Raw genomic sequence first — 23,730 nt, forward strand, 5'->3', positions numbered from 1 at the left:
AATTATTTGCTGCTTTGGTGTTTTTCGGAGAACTGAAGCGTTAGTTTTAACACGAACTAGTTTGACTTCACCCATCCAGACCTATGCCAGCAGCAGCAAATGACTTTCTGTTCCTTCCTGTCAGCTGTGAGCAAAAATACAAAATCACCCACTGGGTGGTGGGAAGGTAGGGGTAGTTGGTTGATCTGTTTGAGTTGATTTCCTCCTGCTTTTCACCGGGTTCCCAGGACTTACCAAAAATTCACATTGCAACAAAGCAAATTAAAAATAAACATGAAAGCAACAATATTAAAGAACAGTGTAAAACAGTATAATTAAAAATAAACACCAGCAACATAAAAGCAGCAACCTAAAAGTCTCCAGTCAGCGTATAATTTTATGCTTTTAAAGCCCTTGGCCTGGCATCTAAATGACTTCTAGGTAAGTTCTGTGTAGAGCGAGTGTTGCATAGTCCAGGGTCCCACCACTGAATAGGCACCCTTTTGCGCTCAAGAGGTTTTGTGTGGCTATCGCTGAAGCCAGGAGAGCAAGAAGAATCAGTGCGCACTGATCGCTCTTGCTCTCCTGGCTTCAGCGATAGCTATACATCCTGCATTCGCTCCATAAGATGCACACACATGTCCCCTTACTTTTTAGGAGGGGAAAAGTGCGTCTTATAGAGCGGAAAATACGGTACTTGAAACACATCTGGTTTAAAATCAAAGTGTTAAATGGTTCGTGGCAGTTGAATTCATCCTGGGATGTTGGCGATTGATTCACAAAAAAGTCCCATCTGGAAATAATGGGTGGGGTACTTTGGACAGCAGACAGTGACTGTCAGTCTTGGGATTCCCCATGACTCAAAGGAGCACATGGTATCTTTGGAAACTCTGCAAAGTCCACTCTGTTCTCTAATGCATGCAGTCTTTCTTTTAAAAATCGCCCTCTGTGTATGGTGTTTATAAGAGTAGATGGCAAATCTTAGATTTTCTCCAGGGCAGTGAGTCTTGAAGCGTGTTTTGCCTAGAAGGCTGTTAGCTCTCGAAGGCAGAGGCACCTACCTTCATGTGAGTCCCGGCAGGTCTGGAGCCAAATGGAGAGCTCGGATAGATCTATGGGAGGGAGACGTCTGATGAGGCTCTGGGTGCAATTGCTGCTTACTGAAAGAGGCCTACACCCGAGCAGAGCCATCTTGAAGCATCGGGTCCACAGTGGAGGAATGAGACTCACTCCTTCCATTGTTATTCAGCCCCTAGAGCCCCAAAACCCTTTATTAAAAAGAGAGAGAGAGCAAAAGTTCAGCCACATTGGGCCTGAATCTCAGGAATGGCATGCCTGGCGGCCTAGATCTTGAGCAATGAGGAATAACAGAAGAGAACCGACAGCCTTTGTCCCCTCACCAGCAGTGTTTGAAATTAGCCAGGAGCCAGGCGCATTTTTCACCTAGCTTTCGACCACTTGTTACCAAGGGAAGATGCCTGGGTTACAGGATGGCGCCTGACATCTCCACCATATGAGGACCATTGGACCCGGTCTGCTTCCACACATTCATACCCCATCCTGTAGAATTCTTATCAGTTATATTTTATCTGTACAATTGGAATGAATCAGTGGAAACAAATTGCCTTTTCTGTGCAGCCTCAGCAGATGTATTAAGAAAGAGAGGTTGGAATAAGCCAATATATCTGGACTGTCCCTGGATCAAGGGGCTTTTCTTCTTTACCGTATTTTTTGCTCTATAAGAAGCTCTAAAAAGGAAGGGGAAATGTGTGTGCGTCTTATGGAGCAAATGCAGGCTGTGCAGCTTTCGCCAGTGGTGTAGCGTGGGGGTGCGGGGGGGGCCGTCCGCACCAGGCGCAACATTTGGGGGGGCGCTCGCCGCCTCTGGAGTCGCCGAAGAGCCTCGGGCGCAGGCTGTAGCAGAGCCCCATGTCTCGCGGAACCGATGAGCTGTGCGCGCGTCCGGGCTGAAGGCGTCCGACAGGCAGCGGCTCTCAGCGCTCGCCATGGTCCCCGCGCGTCAGGGCCGCGGAGGGCGCACCAGGCAGCCCCTCCTCACAGCCCCGCCGCTGCTGCTGCAGCTGCTGGGCCACGTTGCATTTTCCTCGCCTCTCTGCCCTCCTCCGGGCAAGCGGCGTCGTTTGGGCGGCAGCGCCAGCAGCAACTCGCCTCAGATCAGCTGACACGGACCCCCCGCCGCCGCCGTGGCTACCTTACCGTAAATACCCCAGCCCAGGCAGCAGCAAGAAGAAGCTGGCAGCGGCGGCAGGTTAGGGGTTAGGGGGCGCAAATTACTTGCCTTGCCCCGGGTGCTGACAACCCACGCTACGCCGCTGGCTTTCGCACCGATCCCTCTTGCTCTCCTGGCTTCAGGGATAGCCGCCCAAAGCCTTCTGAGCACCTTCCCGCTTCGCTGAAGGGGCACTGCGCAGAGAGGGAAAGCTGTGCAGCACCTCTCCAGTGAAGCAAAGCCAGGAGAGCAAGAGAGATCGGTGCGCACCAATCCCTCTTGCCCTCCTGGCTTTAGGGATAGCCGCCCGAAGCCTCCTGAGCGCAGTGGGAGCCTCCCTCTCTGCGCAGCGCCCCTTCAGCGAAGCGGCAGGAGAAATGGAGCCCCTTCCATTTCTCCTCCCGCTTTGCTGGAGAGGTGCTGCGCAGAGAGGGAGAGAATATTTTTTTTCTTGTTCTCCTCCTCTAAACCTAGGAGCATCTTATGGTCAGGTGCATCTTATAGAGCGAAAAATATGGTAAGTTCTCAAAGCTCTTAACCTAGCTCAAGGTTGTCATCTGAACTAACCAGCTGTTTCACTATGAATAAATCACAGTAGTCCTTAGAAAAACAAGACTTTAGAGCTGTCTTGCTCCAAAATGGCAACCAGACATTCAGTTTTGGCGACTCTAAGGAGTGATATGGCTCCTATATTATATATCTGAGTTTCTAACACTGCTCAGCAGGAAGAGCCAACCTCCACAGGGTAGGGCAGAGGCTGTGTGGCTGTTCCTCCTCCACACACTCAGACCTACAAGCCTCATTCACGTGGTCAAGACCTGGTGAAATCAAGGGAGGAGGTGGGAAACAGGCAGCCTCCCCTCCCCTTTTCTCATTGGCAGCCACAGTCTCGTGGTCCATCTTGGGGGCAACAAATAAATCCAAACAAATCCATGGGAGGAAAGACAGGAGCAGCCATAAGTGCAGGTAAAGGTAAAGGGAGCCCTGACCATTAGGTCCAGTTGTGGCCAGCTCTGGGGTTGCAGCGCTCATCTCGCTTTATTAGCCGAGGGAGCCGGCATACAGCTTCCGGGTCATGTGGCCAGCATGACTAAGCCGCTTCTGGTGAACCAGAGCAGTGCATGGAAGCGCCGTTTACCTTCCCGCCAGAGCGGTACCTATTTATCTACTTGCACTTTTGACATGCTTTTGAACTGCTAGGTTGGCAGGAGCAGGGACCAAGCAATGGGAGCTCACCCCGTCGCGGGGATTCAAACCGCCGACCTTCTGATCGGCAAGTCCTAGGCTCTGTGGTTTAACCCACAGTGACCCATGTCTCTAGGCTGTAAGTGCAGTCGGTACCAATAATGAGGTGGCAGGAAGAAGGCAGAGAGAGTGCCAGTGTGACATAGAGGCTAGAGTGTTTGAGTAGGACCTTGGAGATCCGAGTTCAAATCCTGCCCTGCAGTGAAGCTCAGTGTGCGACCTTGGGCCACTCAGCCCTAACCCACCTTACAGGGTTCTTGCAGTAAATTAACTTCCAGCCATTCTGTGGTTTCTGTTCTGGGGATGTTCAACGAGGCACAAGCAACTTGGTTCTGATTAAAGCTTGGGTTGTGCTTCCGTTGCACTGACAGAATCATAATTCTGTACTATCTGTTCTGAGTTGTTGATTCAGGATCAGGTTTAAGCTAGCAGAAAAGAGGAGACTTTTAATGATATGTTAATATAATATTTGAATAGTCTCATGCTATGTGGTGTAGGGTGGTCTCTAAATCTGAATAAATAAGGTACCACAGCTTCTCGCCGGTTGTAAGCAAAGCTCAGAGAGCTGCTTTAATCAGGCAGACTAAATATGTTTTTGCATTTTTGCTTATTTTGCGTATTTCTGGGTTTGCTAATCACAGGGAGGTATAAGGAGCTACTGAGTGCAGTGAGTCCTCTGTCACCTCAAAATGAGGCCCTTTCCTCCCTCCCACCAACAAGATTCTTAACATTGTTCAAGTATTTTCAAGATCTGGAATTTTGCTGCTTAAGATTTTTATTTATTTCAGTCACTTCTGCTCCTTCTTTCCATATTGATCATGAAAGCAGCTAACAACATCAAAGCAATTAAGTGCAATAAAGCACAATCAAAACCATCTATTGATTAGTTGCACTTTGGATTAGTAGCACATTAAACATTAATGGGTTAATTAAGAACATAACAAGAGCCTGAAGGATCAAGCCAATGGCCTATCTAGTCCAGTATCCTGTTCACACAGTGGCCGACCACATGACTATGGCACCATGCAGTGAACATGTTCGCTATGTGATCCCTCATTGGCTGGGATGGTCCTTAAAAAAAATAATAGTAATAATTAAAGTTGCAGAACAAAAGTGAGGGAAACAATGTATGCCAGCAGGCTTTCAAAAATAGGGATTGATTTATTTATAACATTTATGTACCACCTTATGTACCATCTTCCAAGGATCTCAAACTAGTGTACATGGTTCCCTTCCCAATTTCAAGAGTGCGGTTAATTTCTAGCACTGAAATAAGATTCAGATACCAGTCTGGTCACCTTTGTAAAAGGAATGGGGAGGCACCATCTTCTTCTTCACCTCGGGTGGCAAAATGTATTGGATCAGCTGTTAGGACTGGTTTTCAACATCACGATATCTCACCAGCTAAACATTGCAATATATTGATATATCACAATGTCTGAAATAAGGATGGAACTATGTAGAGGCAAACAGCTCTGTGTGTTTGTGCTCGCACATGCAAATATGCTCTCTTTTTTTCTCCATTTCCTACCTTTAACTTTTTAGGAAGGCAGGACACATTTTGAAATAAATAAACCAAGTTTCAAATAACTGAGAAGTTTAGATCCTTGTGATATCAATTCTACTCTTTACATGAAATGAAATAGCCATCGGCCCATTCCAGGTAAATGGAACTCAAATGGGAGGCAGATAATATGAAGTAATATGAGCCGGCCAAGAAAAGAGAGCAATGTTAAGAGGTTAAATGTAACACCTGCCTCATTCTTCCTCATACAGGGATGAGAAGAACCAGTCCATTATTGTTAGCGGGGAGTCTGGTGCCGGCAAAACCGTCTCTGCCAAATATGCCATGCGCTACTTCGCATCTGTTGGAGGCTCCTCCAGCGAAACCAATATTGAAGAGAAAGTTCTGGCTTCCAGTCCTATCATGGAGGTAAGGGCCAACTCAACTGTGGCATAAATACTTCTACTTTGGGGCAATCTGGGAGGGAAAGAGCATTTGTGTTACGATACGTACACCTTGTTGAAAGAGTCGCCACACCACGTTGTAGAGATATAAACACAAGATGAAAGATTTCATTAAAAAACACAAAAACATTTCAAATGAAAAGAGAGAGGTGGAAAATATTTGAGATGCATGAAATAAAATAAACACTGATAAGCCATAAAACGTTCAGTGCTTTGAAATTACAACATCCAAATTTGTGTGAGTGAACTGATGTTGCAGAAAATATTTGAAGTTATGCAACATTTTCTGCAGGGGCCCTGTCTCTCAATCCGTTTCCAAAGTTCTTAATTGTGAGCAGATCTGGAGCGGACCCCATTGCAATGTTCCGTATGCTGGGTTGGTTCTTCAAATAATACAGTGGTGCCTCGCAAGACGAAATTAATCCATTCCGTGAGGCTCTTCGTATAGCGGTTTTTTCATCTTGCGAAGCAAGCCCATTGACAGCTTAGCGGATTAGCGCTATTAGCGGTTTAGCGGCTTTTAGCGGATCAGCTGTTAAGCGGCTTATCAGCGGATCAGCTGATAAGCGGCTTAGGGCTTAGGAAAAGGGGGGGAAAGGAAAAAAAACCGCAGGAACTCGCAAGACATTTTCGTCTTGCGAAGCAACCCCATAGGGAAATTCGTTTTGCGAAGCGCCTCCGAAACGGAAAACCCTTTCGTCTAGCGGGTTTTCCGTCTTGCGAGGCGTTTGTCTTGCGGGGCACCACTGTAGTCCCCCCATGAAAACAGCAGAGAAGAACTTTACTCCTGCGAACTTTCCGAATTAAGGGGGTCGCAAACAGATTCCCCCCCCCCCCGAATCAGGAAATGAATACCAAGCAATCACTATGTTCCATTAGTTTTCTGGAAGCGGCTTTTACATTGTATGAAAGCTGAAGCAGAATGTGGAAATTAACAGTTAGGAGAACTTCGGGGAAATGGAAGGCTTTTCATTGGTGAATTCCCTGTTTCAGCTCATTGCCCTTCCAGATGCATCTGCAAGGGCTGGTGGGGGGTTATTCTGAGTCAACCAGATCAGAGTTCCAGTCTCCTCTTGTGCTTGTGGCATTACTGACTTGTGCCTGCTGCCAGGGGTTTTCTGCCAGCAACACATGACATGGAAAGTGGTCTTTAGTATTTTACCCACTTTTAGAATTTCAAAGTTTGCTTGGTTCAAGACAGTCTATTCTTAACTTCTGTTGTTGTTCTTGCTGTTGTTGTTTCGGAAGATTGAATGCAGATTGATGCTGCCTTCGTGCTGCCTTCAGCTGTGTAACTTCAGCCTCAGCCAGTGCTTGCAAATTTGACTTCGTGTCAACATTGTCCCAGCTCATTTTTAATGGAGAATTCAGATCCCAACCCCAATAATAGTCTACAGAAGTCGAGACTTGCATTAGCCTGGTCTCGAAACAGAATCAATATTCCCTTTTCAAAGATGCTCTTTTGTTCTCCTGTGTTTCACCTTTCGTATATCAAATCATTTCGTTTTTAGCAAGCCCTTTCCTACTATGCTTTGCTACAGAGAAAATTTATCAGTCTTCAGCAAAAGAAAGCTTTGCCGGCAACAGGCAGGCTTTCGGTTGGAGGGCATTCTGCTTAATTCTACAGAGGCAATGTGTGGGGCGCAGGGAGAACTTTTTTTCAGATGGGTAGAGTCTTACCTGCCACATTGTACTGTCCTGACCCATGGGGGTGCCTACTGCTACGGATGAAAGCCGGCCCAAGCGCAGAGGATACCAGGGTTCTGTGCACACAGAAAGGCAAAACAAAGTGGGTTCAGCACCTTGGAGAGAGCTCTATGGGTGGGTTTCATGAGTGCAGCTGGTGATTGTGCAGTTGAGGCAGAACATCAAAATTATCTCACCAACACCTTAGAGCAACTGCAGAACTAGGTAGTTTGGGATATTGTCTCAGCACTCTTCTGATCCTTCTGAGAAGTCTGTGAACTAGTCATTGGACTCTGGTGGCAGAGGTGTCTCTTCAGGGTTCAGGAGAAGGCATTCATTGTTAGGTGCCTGTGGTGGTTGCTCCTGAGTAACCAGGCAAGACTCCGACCTGTCTTTTACAGGTTTTATTGGTTCAAACTATATACAGTGCAGAATCACAAAGTTCATGTCCGTCTTAGTCGCTTGCAGATTCCGGGAGTGGCCCCTTCTGGTTTCCCCTCCAACATAAGAACTTGGACACCCAAAATCTCCGCCTTCCCTCCTTACATTTCACACCTCTGCGTAAGCTGGGCGACGGAAACGGCGTTACTGCCTCCCGGCTAGCCGGGCTAGGTGAGGTGCTTGGGCTCTCAGTAGCATCCTTGAACCCTCCCCTCACTTGGCTCCCCCCTTCCCACTCTGCTCCACTGGAGGCGTGACTTTCCCTCCCGCTCAATGAGGCACTGCCCCTCAGAAGCGCCGGAGGCTCTCTGTATCCCCCTGGCTCCCCCCCCCCGTTCCAATGGCAGCCCCCTGACATTCATGCTCTAGTTTCTGCAGCTGTGCATGGATGGACCACACCCCCTTCTGGGCTGCCAAGATTTATAGTCTGGGGCATGACATGAACCAGATGCTTTGGCCTACAACTCCTTTCATCCCTGACCATTGGCCACGCTACCTGGGTATGATGGAAACTGCAGTGCACAGTGCCTGTTGGAGAACACTGTTCAAAGAGCTTACAGATGGGCTGGAAGAGCAGCAGGGTGTAAGAGAGGGAGGTTCAACACAGTCCAAGCACCTTGCAGTGGCTCAGGAGACTAGGAAACTCATTCTGTTTGGGCTTATACACTGGGCTCTGGGATGATCTTACAGCGTCATTGCAGAGGCTGGAGCTGAATCTAATATCCGTGTCCCAAGTTTTCGTTCTCCTGCACTGACAGAGGTTTCTTTATCAACTGCTCCAGTTTCTGAGTACTCTCTTCCTTTTGCTCCTGAAAATAAATGAGCGCTCTACTGCCAACTCTAATTTTCAAATTCGTAGTGATAAGAGAATTAATTGCCGCGTGTGTGGCAGACTCTGTTAGATGTCTGCCAGCTTGGCTAGTGTTGCCCAGGCTCCTTTCTCCCCCATTAAAGAGAGGTGCTGAAGCTTTTCTGCTCTAAGCTCTGGCTGGCAGCCAATACAAGGCTGTCTTGAATCTTTTAAGCTGAACCTTGCATTCAGGTCTGGCCTTTAAAGCATAGGCATTGTGCACTTTTAAGCATGCACTGATATGTGGCTATCGGAGAAAGTAGCAATGACACCCTCATGCCTTTTGCAAGGACTTGTACCATTTGACAAGTGGCCTTTTGAAATTGGGAAGATCCTTGGATGCTGCTTAAATTAACTCGAAAGCCTTGCTGTGGTCAGGCCAAGGTCCTGTCTAGTCTCGCATAGTTTTTGGAACACCTTGAGCAGGTAAAAGTGTTGGGATTGTGTTAGACAGATTGTGGTCGTTTCTGTTTGCTATGGGGCAAAATAAGTTGGTTGCAATGAGGGATGGGGCAAAAAGCCATACTGTGCTCCCTTCTATTGCTGCTGTAAGCAGGGGCAGGCACCACCCTGTCATCAATGGTGTGTTTGATTGAAGCCCTTTCTCTTTTTGCGATACAAGGGGGTGAATTAATTTACCCCCATAGGAATTCATGGAAAACAGTACTGCAGATGCAAATCCTGCTTTGGTTATGCCTGATTATAGTGACTAAGCCACAAAAGACAGGAATGCCGTGAGGAGAGGCTGTGGATGTGGGTACACTAACAGAGACTTAATTGTGTGCCACCTGGGGAATGCAATGTCCTCTGTTTGTTGCAGGGAATCATTTTCAATTTTGCAATGTTAGGTTTCTTGGTATGTGGAACCCAATGCTGACATGATACTTCAGAGAAGGTCTTTCCGGTGCAGAATAAAAATGCATTTTTATCTTCCAATCTGCACATGAGATGCTTCTGGGAACATAACTGAAAAACAGGAACTCTCAAATTGCATTTATTCTGGGAGTTTTCATTGCTGCCTTAAATTACAAATTAAAAAACACCGATTGTGTGATGAGATTCTGTTAAGTCTGCTTACTTGCTATCGAGCCCAGGGAAGATCTTATTCTTAACGGTGCTGCTAATCTGTCCCTGGGCCTTGCTTCCGTTTTCCTTTCTGAGAGTGGTTTGTTCTCTGCCACTCTCCTGTGTTTTATTACGGTGTTTGCAGAAGACGGTTCTGTCTGCAACAATCACATAATTGCTTCCTTCCTCCCTATTCTGTTAAACACAGATGATCGGATCCGAATGACAGTAATTGAGATTCTATGTGATGGTTGTATAAAGCTGTGATCCCTGCGGGATTGTGTTCTCATGGCAGATTTTTTAATTTAAGAGAACGCTGATGAGAGGATGGAATTAGCAAAACCAGATACCATAACTCAGACGTGAGGAGGTGAATCCCCAATGAGGGAACCTCACAGGGAGCTTAGTTAGGCGTTGCGAATCAAAGGAGCGACAAGCACAAAACACATTCTGTCGCTTGCACTATAACTTAAATGTTTTAATTAGGGGTGTTCTGAGATTTCTTAACCGTGTTTCTGTCAGCGGGAGTTGAGAAGTGCTTTCTGTTTTGTTTACAATGCTCTTTGCCGACCTTTTCGGGTTGTCCCAATGCAATTTCTCTCAATGCCAATTTTCATATTATTTGCCCTCACCATCACTTGGGCTGGGCTGGGCTGTTCCATGTATTTTTGTCGGCGATCTCACAGACTTGCGGAAGCATGCGTCACCATAGCAAAGCCATGGTGACGCAGGCAGTCCCCTGGACCACCTCGCGCAGAATGCCTTGTTCTGTGAAAGGACCCCTCCCTCAGAGTGAGGTGGGAGACTGAGGCTTGAGGAAGGTGGCCCCCAGGATTGCAGTGACGAAACAGATAACAAGTAAGGGGATGGAGGGAGGAGAGAATGAGCTGAGGCCACAGTGGCAGAAGAGGGGAGGCAAGCAGAAGATGACTTTGTGGAGCTAAGCAGGAAGTTCCTGGGTGGCTTTGTGGGCCAGAGAGGCAAGGAAGCAGGACGAGGCACAAAGTCGCTGTCTCCTGCCTCTGCTGCCTGAGGCAGTTGCCTCATTTCACTTCCTGATAGAGCCGGCCCTGATGCGAAGGATAATTGTTCAGGCATTGGGGGGGGGGACTTTTAAGAGGTTTATAAACCTGAGAAGATGAATCTCTTACTTCAAAACAAGGTAAAGCTAGAAAAGCCACTTTCTCATGGAATTTTTGCAAAGCTCAGGTGAGTGTCTCTGCCACTTTGCTGTGATGTTGGGTCCTTGGCAAATATAGCGACAAGCAGGTCAAGCCCACACTGCTTTTGTGAAGGGCAGGCAGCACTGAAGCAATTTTATCTCTGAAGATTGCATGGTAGATTCTTAACCTGAGAACTTGACACCAATCCTACTATTTTGTTTTTTTGCGGCCTTTCAAGCAGCTTCATCGCGACCCTCCTCAAGGTCACTTTTATGCATTTAGATGTTTAATAAAAAGCTTGTTCAGACAGTGGTACCTTGGTTTGCAACTGTTTGGGTTTGCAACCATTTTGGATTACAACCACGTCAAACCCTGAAGTGTGTGTCCCTTTTTTTGGATTACAAACTTTTTTTTTAGGATTACTTTTCTTTTTCTTTTTGGAGGCCCCATTGGCGAAAGCACACCTTGGGTTACAACCTGTTTTGGTTTACAACCGGAACTCCAAAACGGATTATGGTTGTAAACCAAGGTATCCCTACTTCACAAACTACAATGAAGAGGAGAGGTTGTTTTCATAAATGTTAATATCATTATCATCATCTTCCTTGCAGGATGTCAGCCACAAAATGTATACCCTTTTTAGCTTCAGTTATGGCCTGGGATTGTTCTAAAGCACTCAAGGATTTCTTTGGGTGACTCTGTGATTGGCTCAGCACATTTTGAAGTGAAGCGGTAAAATGGCAAGTGGCAATGACAATATTGTGTGGGTGGGGCAGAGCTTGGAATTCATGGAAGCCAAAGTGACGTTTTGTACCAGTCATCCACTCGCCATGTGCAAAACTTCAGAAGGGAGCCCCACAAAGGAATGAGGTAGTAGAATGGACCATAGTGCTTTGCAATGCTGGCAGAATGATATATTTTTAAAATGCTGCCATATGTAACTCCCATGCCCCAAAAGAAATACTTCCTGAAAGCAGAAAAATAGCACTTTTTTTAAAATAGTAAATTTTATTAGTATTTTCCACACAACAACAACATAAATGAAAAATAACAATACACAAAACACAAAAATAATCATATAAAAAAAAACAAATCCAGATCTTACAAATTAATAATATAAACACTAAAAAGGAAAACAAACATTGACTTCCACCAATCCCACAGCACCTCCTTTACCTCTCATTGTATCTTCCTGTTTTCCTGTTTTCCTTATCATCTCTGTCCTAACATCTAGATATAAATCCCTCTTTCTTATCCTTTCCCTTCACAAGGTTATTCCAGACTCAGCCAGATTTCTGTCCTCAAACCTTGGCTTTTAAGGTATTCATTTAGGCACTCCCATTCCTTTTCACTTCACTTTTTGGTTTTTGTCTTATTATATCTGTCAATTTGGCTAATTCTAAATATTCTGAAAGCTTACATAACCATTCTTCCCTATAAAAAAATTCCTTCCAGTAGCATCTTAAAGACCAACTAAGTTAGTTCTAGGTATGAGCTTTCGTGTGCATGCACACTTCTTCAGATGAAAGCTCATACCTAGAACTAACTTAGTTGGTCTTTAAGGTGCTACTGGAAGGATTTTTTTTTATTTTGACTATGGCAGACCAACACGGCTACCTATCTGTAACATTCTTCCCTAGTGCTTGTTAATGTTCTAAGAGTCTTCACTGTTTTTTGCTGCAACAGATTAATATGTCCACCCTTCTGGAAATTTTTGCTCTGCTGCGCAGTAGTTCTACTTTTCAAGGTGTGTTTTGTGGAGTAACATTAAAAACTTGCATTCTGGAGTGCTGCAGCCTACTTCTTCATGGGAGACTCCTTGTCTTACCACTGCACCATGGTGTTATATTCTGTTACTGGGGGAATAGGCGCTGTACATAGCACCCACTAGGTGGCTCCCTCTACAAATATGACTATAGTCTTGGCAAAATTCTCACTTCAGAATTTGATTTGTGCACACACCGCCTCATTTTGTCAGTAGTTGGTCCCACAGACTTTTAATGGGGCAGGAAAACCTTTGAACCACTGCTTATAACTTCAAATGATGACAGAATGCCTTCCTCAACAAGCCTGAATGAAGTACACCAGTAGTTCTCACCCAGAATGGAAATACCCAACAGATGAAGTTAGACAACAGATCAACAGAGCCAGACTGATACCCAGAGAGAACTTGCTGCAAGACAGACCCAAAAAAGAAAATAACAGAACACCTCTAGTCATCACATACAGCTCCCAAGTTAAAACAGTACAACGCATCATCAGAGATCTACAACCTCTCCTGGACAATGACAGTTCTCTTTCTCAAGCTCTGGGAGGAAGACCTTTCATTGCCTACAGACAGCCACCCAGTCTTAAACAACTCCTAACCCACAATAATACTACAACCAGACCTAACACGGACACTGGCACCAGAGCCTGCAATAAACCCAGATGCCAACTTTGCTGCCACATACACCCGGACAACACCATTACTGGCCCCAACAACATCACACATACCATCTCGGGACTATTTAATTGCTCATCGTCTAACATTGTGTATGCCATAAAATGCCAACAGTGTCCTTCAGCTCTCTATATTGGACAAACAGGCCAGACCTTACGCCAAAGAATAAACGGACATAAAGTGGACATCAGGAATCACAAGACAGAGAAACCAGTAGGAGAACATTTCAATCTCCCAGGACATTCTATACAAGATCTCAAAGTAGCTGTTTTACTACAAAGGAATTTCAGAAATAGACTGGAAAGAGAAGCTGCTGAATTACAACTTATCACCAAACTCAAAACCATGGAGAAACCTGGAAAGACCTTGGATTCTTATCTCATTATACATGACAAAGCCATTTTTCACCTTTTCACCCCTTGCTTTTTCCTGTAAGACCTATTGCAGTCGTTAAGAGTCGTCAACAGGCTCATCACAGCTATCTGCCAATCACCCATTCCCACCACCCTTCTGAGTAATAACCCTCCCCACCTTCTCACTATATAGAAGGGTCTGGAAACTTCTGTTTCAGTGTATCTGAAGAAGTGTGCATGCACACGAAAGCTCATACCAAGAACTGACTTAGTTGGTCTTTAAGGTGCTACTGGAAGGAATTTGTTTTGTTTTTTCCAGAATGGAAAGAAATATATGATAAGCTTCTTTAAAAATTGGAATGAAAAGGAGTCTAATCTTCAGCATTTTTTAATTTTCTGTCCCTGTGGTAGTTTTTAGCACATTTTTAGATCTCATCAGGTAGATTCAGGTAGGCAAAATTTCAAGTCATGGCCCAACATTTGCCATTTTCATAAGCTTACATAATTTTGAGGCCTACAATGGCTCTTTCCCTCTGAGTGCCCACAATATTTCTCTGTGCAGTGCTATAAACTAGAACATGCCACTTCTACTGCATGTGTGAAACTGTGCTTATGCAGGTAAAGTTTGAGAACTATGAGGCACAGAGTTTAGCTTCCTCATACATACCAACAATCAGTGGGTATTGCATTGTTAAGCTAACTGGGAATAGTTCTGTGGCAGGGGCAACCGTGTCCTCCTAACACGGACATCTTCTCTGCTTCTGGATTGGTGGGGTTGAGAGGGTTGCTTCCAGGAAAGGCTTGACCTACTGCTACAGCTGAGGCACTGCTGGAGGAAGGCAGTAGAGGGCGCTATCCCACTGACAAAGCCCTCCAAAGTAGACATCAGGTGTGGGATGGAGTGTAACTTCCAGTTGGTTCAAAAGTGGAAGATCTGTACGTGGAGTCCTGCCCCCAGTTGAGAAGGAATATAAGTTTTAATCCAGTATCTTTGTAGGACACCACGAGAGCCTGAATCAGTCTTGTAAATAAGACTACAAAAGTTACTAGCCTGATCTTTCCCCACACCAGTCTTCTAAGAAGCTAGTTGCCTGTATTTCAGGGATAGTCAAAGAGGGAAAGCCCTCTTTTTTAAAAAAAATATTTTTTATTAGGAATGTCAACATAACAGTTCATCAAAAACACATCATCCTCATTGTTCCTCCCCATTTTCCCCTCCCCCCCAAGAAAGAAACCCCCTCCCCCCCCCGTCCCGGACCTCCCTCAGCTCCTCTATCTGGTTTTTCAGCACAGGTTATTCTCTGCATATTATAAAATTGTAAAGATCCTTAATTTATCTATCTATATGTTACCAATCAAAAGTTTGTGAGTGTTTATTCAAAACCTGCCAAGGAGTCCAATTCATTTTGTTGTTTCTTTAAGTACTTTGGAAAAGGTTCCCATTCTTCTTTAAAGTCACAGTTGTCCTTATCCCGTAGTTTGTGTGTCAATTTCGCCAATTCCGCATAGTCCATCAGTTTCTCTTGCCACAGTTCTTTGGTCGGGATTTCCTCGTTCTTCCATCCTTGTGCTATTAAGACTCTTGCCGCCGTTGTCGCGTACATAAAGATGTTTTTCAATTTCCTTGGCAGGTATTTCCCTACAATCCCTAACAAAAATGCTTCAGGCTTTTTTACAAATGTTAATTGGAACATTTTCTTCAACTTATTGTATATCATTTCCCAATATTTTTTAATTTTACTACAATCCCACCACATATGGTAAAAAGTCCCTTCTTTTTTGGGAAAGCCCTCCTTTATTCTTCTAGTATGGAAGGGCTACCTACTCTCTTCTCAGAAAACTAGAGATAAAAGGTTTCTTCCAAGTGGAGGAGGCTGGGCTTGGTGGTGTTTTTCCCTTCTGTCAGCCCACTCTGTTTTTCTGCTGGTGGTGGGTGGGATAAATGTTATTTCCGTTGCAGCTAGAACACAAATCAAGCAGGTTGGTGAAGGAGGGATAGAGCAGCACTCCCTTCCTCTGCCAGCTTGCTCACTCACCTGATTGCAATTCCTATTCACCAACAGCTACCAGGCAAGCGTGTTAAATAGCAAGCATTTTTTTAAAAATTAAACACAAGTCTGAGTTAAATGGCAAAAAGGTGAACTATAAATCTGCTAAATAAGCACCTCCTAATGAACACGTGCTCTTTGCTTATGGTTTGGGTGGCTACTTCCCGATTTGCAAAAGAAAAAGAGGACAGACCATAATGCAGATATGTGCTTAAAATAGCACATAATATGTATGCACAGGTGCAAACTTAGAAATAAATTAAAACAGCATGCATCTTTAGCCAGGTGTGTTGTGTGCACCTGCTCATTTTGCTGTCCAACTGCTGCTAACTGTTGATGGGCAACACCTTTCCTGGGTAACTTTAAACCAGGGGTCAGCAACTTAAGGCCCATGGCCCACAAGCAGCCCATGGGGTCATTTTCCTGGCCCCCAAGCCGCCCCTGAACTGAACCGAAACCAGTGCAGCATGGGGACTCACTTTCACGGTGCTGGAAAACACATCTGCGCTTGCACAGAGGCCAAAAATTGCATCTGTGCAGACGCAGACACTGGAAATTGCGGGTGGGTGCACTCACGTGTGTCCACCATCCAGCCCACGGAGGGGGCTCCACTGCAGTGAACTGGTCCAGGCAAGGTAAGCCTTGCCGACCCCTGCTTTAAACCATGCTTGAACAGGAAATCTCTTCAACTGGGGGGGGGGCAACTCCCAAGAGACTGCGATCTATTCACAGAGTTAAAAACTGTCAGTGATCTACCCCCTTCTGGGGGGTTCAGGTCAAAGTTGTTCAGCTTTTTTGGGAAGCCAAAGTGGTTGAGCTTCTTTGGGGGGAGGAAGCCAGTGATCTACCGCTGATCTACCGAAGATGTCCAGTGATCTACCAGTAAATCACAATCTACCCATTGGACATGCCTGAACTAGAGGACTCCTCTCTGTGAAATGGGACACGTGGCCGCCACTTTTATGTCAAATTGTTTGGATGGATTCCTGTTAGGAGGAAATGCACTTTTCGTGCATTATGCAGGGAGGTGACCTGGGGTAGCCGACGCTTCTCTGTTCTGTTCACTGACTCCTGCTATTAGGTCTCCTTTCCTTGTGTGGAGAGGCAAGGAAAAAAGAATTTGCATCTCTTTCTCTTGGAGAGGCTTGAGGCTTTTTGCCCAATTTGTAAACACAACAGACTCCTCTGCCTGTGCTATCTGAGTTCTCCTGCTGTCGGATGGCATAAAGTCTCACATCTCTTCTTACTCTGCAGCCTAGACTTGGGTCGCAGCGCAGCTAGCTGAAGTGCTGGGGAGGTCCAGGTTAAATTCCTGCTCAGCTATGAAGCTACCTCTCCGTCAAACCCTTCCTCACAGGGTTGTTGTGGAAATAAAATTGAGGAGTTGGGAATGGCCCAATTTTATCTAATGATAGGTTTTCATACAATGGAAGAGTGGCATAAAGATGTAAATGATAAAAACAACTACAGTGCTACCTCAGGTTACATACGCTTCAGGTTACATACGCTGCAGGTTACAGACTCCGCTAACCCAGAAATAGTGCTTCAGGTTAAGAACTTTGCTTCAGGATAAGAACAGAAATCGGGCTCTGGCGGTGCGGCAGCAGCAGGAGGCCCCATTAGCTAAAGTGGTGCTTCAGGTTAAGAATAGTTTCAGGTTAAGAACGGACCTCCGGAACGAATTAAGTACTTAACCTGAGGTACCACTGTATTACAACCATTCACATATATAACACTTTTTTAAAATCTTACGTTTTAAAAAATACTTGAAAAGCAGATAGATGACATAAATAGGGAGAAGTCTTTCCCATTTAAAATATTGACTCCATTATTTTTATGGTCAGTATAATACCATCATATAAAGAGGTAGATGTTTATATAGACTAAAAATGCACGATAATTTAAGTTGATACCCAACATTAGTCATGCACAGAATAAACCCACTAGAATTGGTAATAGGAAGTCTGCTCATTTCACTGGGTTTACTCTGAATGTGATTTAGAGAAAAATCATCCTCAGAGTTTACTTTCACTTCCTTTCCATGTAAAAAGTAAAAGGTTTGCCTACAGAATATAAGGCATCTGGTTTCTCTAATCCAGGGGTCCTCAGACTTTTTAAGCAGGGAGCCAGTTCACTGTCCCTCAGACACTGTTGGGGGCCGGACTATAGTTTGAAAAAAATATGAATGAATTCCTATGCACACTGCACATGTTTCATTTGTAGTGCACAAAAAACAGGAAAAACAATACAATATTTAAAATGAAGAATGGTTTTAATCAACATAAACTTATAAGTACAGTGGTACCTCTGCTTGCGAACGGAGGCCCATTCCAGAGGCCCATTCGCAACATGAAAAGCCCGCAACCTGAAGTGCCGTGTCTGCACAGGTGCGTGGCGCAATTTGTTGCTCGTGTGCATGCACAAAGCGCAAGTGGTGAGACCCGGAAGTAACCCTTTCCGGTACTTCCGGGTCGCCGCGGGACGCAACCTGAAAAAGCGTAACATGAAGCAAACGTAACATGAGGTATGACAATTTCAATGGGAAGTACGGGTCTCCTCTTGGCTATAACGAGATGGTCAATATCCGGTTCCATTTTTGTCACTGCTAAAACCTGGTCGTGGCTGACCCCCAGCCAAGGAGGCTGGAGGAGAAATGCCTCAGCAGCTGCCAATCTCAATCCTGAGGCGGGACCTCCTCCCACCTGTTCTGCCAGGCGGCGGAACGAGGCTCCCTGCCCCCAAAATGGCCACTTCCCTGTCCTGCCTCAGAGTGTAATGGCTGAAAAGGGAAAGCGGGGGGCGGCCGACCTTCCCCCCTCTCTCCGCAGCTGCCTCACCCGAGTCGCTTGCTTTGCTCAGCACAGCCTAAGGAACTCTCAGCCATGGGCCATAGGAGAGAGAGAGCGCAAAAGTGCTGGCCTGCCTGCTGCGTGTGCGCAGGATCGCATCATTCTTCCTCTTGCACGTGCACCGCCTCCTGTCCCCACAACCAGCCAACCAACCAACCAACCACTCATAGCTGTCAACCTTCCCTTTTTTGCGGGAAATTCCCTTATTCCAGCGCCGTTTCCCGCTGCTTCCTTGTGCTATCCCAGATTGTTAGATGTCCCATAGACTGTCCCCGGGACAGGTGAGGCTGCTGATCCCTTATTTTCGAGGCTGCTGATCCCATATTTTCAAATCTGAAAGTTGACAGGTATGCAACCACTCGCAGTATCAATGGGCGCCGGATACAGAAGTCGCGCTTGCGCACGGGACGCCACACTTCCCTTCACCATAGACCCGTTAGACAGTGGCGGGTTCTGCAATTGCCAGGCGGGCCGGGTTCAGGACCCTGGTGGTCCGGATCTGGCCTGCGTACTGTAGTTTGAGGACCCCTGCTCTAATCCTTTGTACGTGTTAATTTATATACGTTCACACACACACACACACACACACATTGTAACACTATCCCGGTTCTCAAAATGCCAGGGTGCTATTGCTGAAGAGGTATTATTCTGCCACTTCCATCCAAGCTGCTATTATTAAGGAAACTATCAGATAGTTTGCAGCAAATCAATAAAATTGTCTCTGGAGCCTATCATTATCCTCACCCTCTCCTCTGAGTGGTGAGGCGTTCCTAAGGGCACATGTTTAGCCAGCCTTGATTTTCTTTGGAAAGAGGTCATTGGAAGCTTATGGCGCATTGTGATATTTGAATTTATTTACAAGTATGCCGCTTGAGGAAAGGTGCAAGTGCATCCAACCACCCTAAAAAATATCAGCATTTACTAGAAGCTCATTTTGGGAGAAATGCGTGTCCTCTTTGGGGGTATATCGTCTCCATTCAGAAGACTTGAAGAAGATCATCTAGTACAGGGGTAGTCAACCTTTTTTATACCTACCGCCCACTAATGCATCTTTCTTGATGGTGAAATTTTCTTACCGCCCTGAAGTGGAGGCATGAGGCAGGAGTTGGTAATGCAGGTGAGCTGTGCACAAGCAAGCTGCCAGCTTGCTCTGTCAAGGCTCTTTCTAGCAGCACAATATGCAAAACCAGTCAGGTACATTTTGGACTGTGACCTTTACACATCTTCCAATCCCGAGATTGAGGGGTGGTACAAAGTTATTTTGGCACCTGATTCCACCACGTCACTTTCCCCTTGCACAATGTATGACAAAGGTCACAGACAGGGCACGGCAGACCACCGAGAAAGCCAAAGGTTTGATAGAGGACATGATGTTCAGACAGCTGTGGTTTGCCTGTGGGTGGAAGTGTGCTCCACACCCGGCGATCATTCCTTCACTGCCCACCAGTGCTCAATGGAAGGAGGATTCAGCTTGTGCCATAGAACCCCCACGGCCCACCTAGAATCCTGAAATGCCCATTAGTGGGCTGTAGGGACCAGGTTGACAACCCCTGATCTGTTAATTCATTCCTTGGGGACACAACACCTGAAATCAGAGGCTTAAGGAGCAGCATGGGGCTGTTTTCCTAGCAGCCATGCACTGCTCTTTGAACCTCCAGTCTTCAGAGGTCCAAAGAGCAGCTCTGGGAGGGAGACGCAGTTTCCATTGAAAGGAAGCCACATCCCCCTGCTTTAGCAAGGCAGGCTCAAGGAGATTACCTGGGTGTAGCAAAGAGTGGGAGCACACCGTCCCCCAACAAAGGGGAACCATCAGGAGCTCACTCTTAAGCTCCTGGCTGTAACTTCCAACGCCCCACTCTTACCTCGCCCACACCTGACATCATACATGAATGTGACTTTCTCAGAAGAGTCTTAAAGGCCAATGGCATTTTAATTTCCAGACAAGCCCATTTTTAAAACTCATAGAACTTCATCGTTCTTCTGCCACTTGCCATCCGATGGGCAGAACTTGACAGAATGTATCTGGAGCGGTGTGTGTGTGTGGTTACCGTACTTTCCTCCATCTCTCCTCCCTGCCCTTTTCTGTTCTGTGCATGTGTACAGGTCTTGCACAGGACCTCTGTATTATTTTTATTTTTAAAGCGGAAAAAGCTGGTGCATGTTTTACCATGTGGAGATTTTGAGCAAGCAACTCCTCCTAGCCCCGGTAGTTGGAAATCAAACATGCCTTCCACATGTGAGAATTGGTGGAAACAAGCCCTCGCATATGGTTTGTGCTGCTGAGAGCCGTGCCTAAGTTGTGTTCAGGTGAGGAAGGGAAATAAGCAGGGATGTCGTGATACAGGCTGTTATTTTTTACTTATTGGATTTTCATAGTAAGGGGAGATACACTTTTAATGGCGAAAGGCAACCTGCTCATTATGGTGACAACAGCACTGTGTGTATTCTGCAATTTCAAATCTGGAATCAGTGCTTCTTGTTCATGAGCAATATCAATTCCAGAATAAACGCTCACCTGGAACACCTTAACTCTTTAAAAGGGTGTTGCAGTATGCATTGGTTGCTCTCAAAAGCAGTCCTGTAAAATAGATCGCTCTTGCTCCCATTTTTCAGACCCGAAGCTGTAGGATACTGCTGTAGTCATGTTAAAGAGCGCACAACTTAACATGCAAGATGTTTTGCCATCTCTGTCTGCCTTTATCTCTCTTCCTTTTAATGTAACCATGTTTGTTTATTTATAGGCAACTGCAAGTTTCTTGTGTTTACTTAAGAGAGGATGTACATTCTTGCAAAAAGGATATTTCTTCCCCTAATACTTTATTCTGTTGCATAAAGGCGATCGGCAATGCGAAAACAACTCGAAATGACAATAGCAGTCGCTTTGGGAAATACATTCAGATTGGCTTTGACAAAAGATACCATATCATCGGCGCCAACATGAGGACATACCTACTGGAGAAATCGAGAGTTGTGTTCCAGGTTAGTTTGATTCTCATTTTGGACAATATTTTCCTGTGGGTCTCAGCAAACAGCCGTCATGCATTGATACCCACCCACTGCCCAGTGGTGGGTGATACCTATAGCTCTCTTCAGACATTATTAGCTATCCAACTTGTCTCTGCTTTTCTCCCCTCACCCCCTGGCCATGCCCCACAGTGTTCCTAATTGTAACACCTAAAGAGGGCTGTTTACTGTGTAATTTCTTCACTGGACCCTGCATTTTCTATGCCTATGTTTGCAGGGGAGATGTAGTTCTGGACTGCTGTGTACAGTGCAGTTCTGCTCTACGTGGGGCAGTGAGTAGAGTGCCAGACCAGAATTCAGATCCCCGCTTGGCCATGAATTTCACTGGGTAGCCTTGAGCCAGTCACTCACTCTCAGCCTAACCCACCTTGCAAGATTGTTGTGAGGATAAAACAGGGAGGAGGAGAACAGCTGTGTATGCCAACTTGGGGGGAAAGGTGGAATATAAATACAAATATATAAATATACTTGAGCAGGTTCACCACCAGATGTTATCAAGGACCTAAACTTGAACAAGCTGCGTTATTTATAATCCGTAAACTGTCAGCAGTCGTCTAAATAAAGCAATACAAATCCTTAACTGGCATCTGTGGATGTGTGTGGAATCTGTGGCATGGATATGTCTGGAGGAGGGGGAAAGAGGGTGTTTCCAGGTTATGCTTAGTGCAAGCTCTGAAACGAAATCTGTCTTACTCCTCAGGCAGATGATGAGAGAAATTATCACATCTTCTATCAGCTATGTGCCTCTGCCAGTCTTCCAGAATTTAAAGAACTCTCCCTAAGTGAGTATATTATCCTTGAGTATTCGGTCATCCTTATCATGTGCTTTCTTATTCTTTGCACTGTGAGATATTTGATCTGAAATTCCATCTAATCAGTTCCTAGATTTTGCAGCCAAGAAATGGAACCCAGGGTGCAAGGAAAAGGGGTGGGGCTATGCAGATCTGGCAGACTTGGTCTCTGTGTTGGCCCATTTAGTTCTACAGACGCAGTAAATTGTCCAGTACTCTGCCTCCATCATATCCTCAAATAGCTATCTAGCAGAGTTTCTCTGTATTGTCCATTGTCTGTTAAAGCATGTTCTCCATGACAGAGAGCATGTGTTGCGGTGGGGGCCAAAAAGGCCACCCCACTGTTGTTGGGCAAATTGGCCACATGCTGTGATTGGGCAAGGAGTGTTGCTGGGGAGAATGTTATGTTGCTAAAGTGTGGGAGGGGTCAGAGATTTTAAATACAGGGCTCGAAGCCTGGGGCCTTCTCTTGGGCTGCGTGCACCGGATCACCCGCCCACCCTCCCTGAAAAGGGGGGGGGGGTTCGTTGTCCTCTGACCTTGCTATGCCTGTCATGGGGTCATCTGCCTTGGGGCAGGGGCCTGGTAGGAATTTTGTCCATTTGGCTGATTGGCTGTTGCCATTTGGTTTTTGCCTACTGTGTAGCAAATCGTCACAACTTGTAAGGTTGGCGGTTAGGCATTGGTTAAAATTGGTTGGTGGAGGGGTAAGTGCTTACCCCTCCAATGGTGGTGCTGAAAGGGAATTCCGTTAAAGGAATCCAGGGGCTGGCCATCCCTTTCCTCCTAGTCCCTGGCATTGGACTTGGACTGTGCAAGCCCCAGGGGGCATGAGGGTGAGAGATGAGGGACTGATGCCCAGCTTCATTTCTCCCCAATATGGTTCTCCCTGACTGGCTTCCGCTGGAATCCCGAAGTCAGTTCTGTCCCTGGGGCAAGGACAGATAGTAGTAACCAATGCCTAAGCAACCACTCACATGTGTTTGTATTTAAATAAAGTTGTGGCCAAATTCATGCCAAAAACCTTAAACAAAAATTGATGTGTGAAGTGTGAGTTATTGGGGTGGCCTGGGGGACCTCGACACGCAACATCCACTCCCAAGGAATGGCATTTTAGACATTTTGGACACCCACTTGCCTTTGTAGCAATCTCCATGTGACATCAAAACTTACTGCAGATTCTAGTGAGGTGTGCAGTTCAGTGTCTGCTGCAGCATCTTGGGTTGATGCAGTTTCAGTTGATGCAAGCAATGTGTGTTCCTTGCACCTCTTCGCTTATTAAAGCTGCTGTTTGGGTATGACTGAGTGGATCCAGGATGTGCCAATGCATCCTTCGGGGATATAGTTGTTCTGGACATCATGAAAGAGGTGTGATCCAACCAGTCCTGAAAAAAGGCCACCCTAGATCCATTCGTTTGTGACAACTACCACCTGTTTGCAAATATCCCCCTTTTAGGGACTGCATTGGAACGCGGGTGGCGCTGTGGTGTAAATCACAGAGCCAGAAGGACGGCGGTTCGAATCCCTGCGATGGGGTGAGCTCCCATTGCTTGGTCCCAGCTCCTGCCAACCTAGCAGTTTGAAAGCACATCAAA

At 45.9% G+C, this 23,730-nt stretch overlaps 1 protein-coding gene across 3 annotated transcripts in view; it reads left to right on the forward strand.

The window, feature by feature from the left end:
- The window catches only part of MYO5B (myosin VB), a 296,838-nt gene that overhangs the window by 134,873 nt on the left and 138,235 nt on the right, over nt 1-23,730 (forward strand). For all 3 annotated transcript variants that reach the window (XM_081881337.1, XM_081881338.1, XM_081881339.1), the window contains exons 5-7: nt 5,231-5,387; nt 21,156-21,299; nt 22,045-22,126. In XM_081881337.1, the coding sequence (XP_081737463.1) occupies nt 5,231-5,387; nt 21,156-21,299; nt 22,045-22,126 (383 nt within the window). The remainder of the gene's footprint in view (nt 1-5,230; nt 5,388-21,155; nt 21,300-22,044; nt 22,127-23,730) is intronic.

The sequence above is a fragment of the Podarcis erhardii genome (genome assembly GCF_964252035.2).
Source record: "Podarcis erhardii genome assembly, chromosome: 11".
NCBI classification, from domain to species: domain Eukaryota; kingdom Metazoa; phylum Chordata; class Lepidosauria; order Squamata; family Lacertidae; genus Podarcis; species Podarcis erhardii.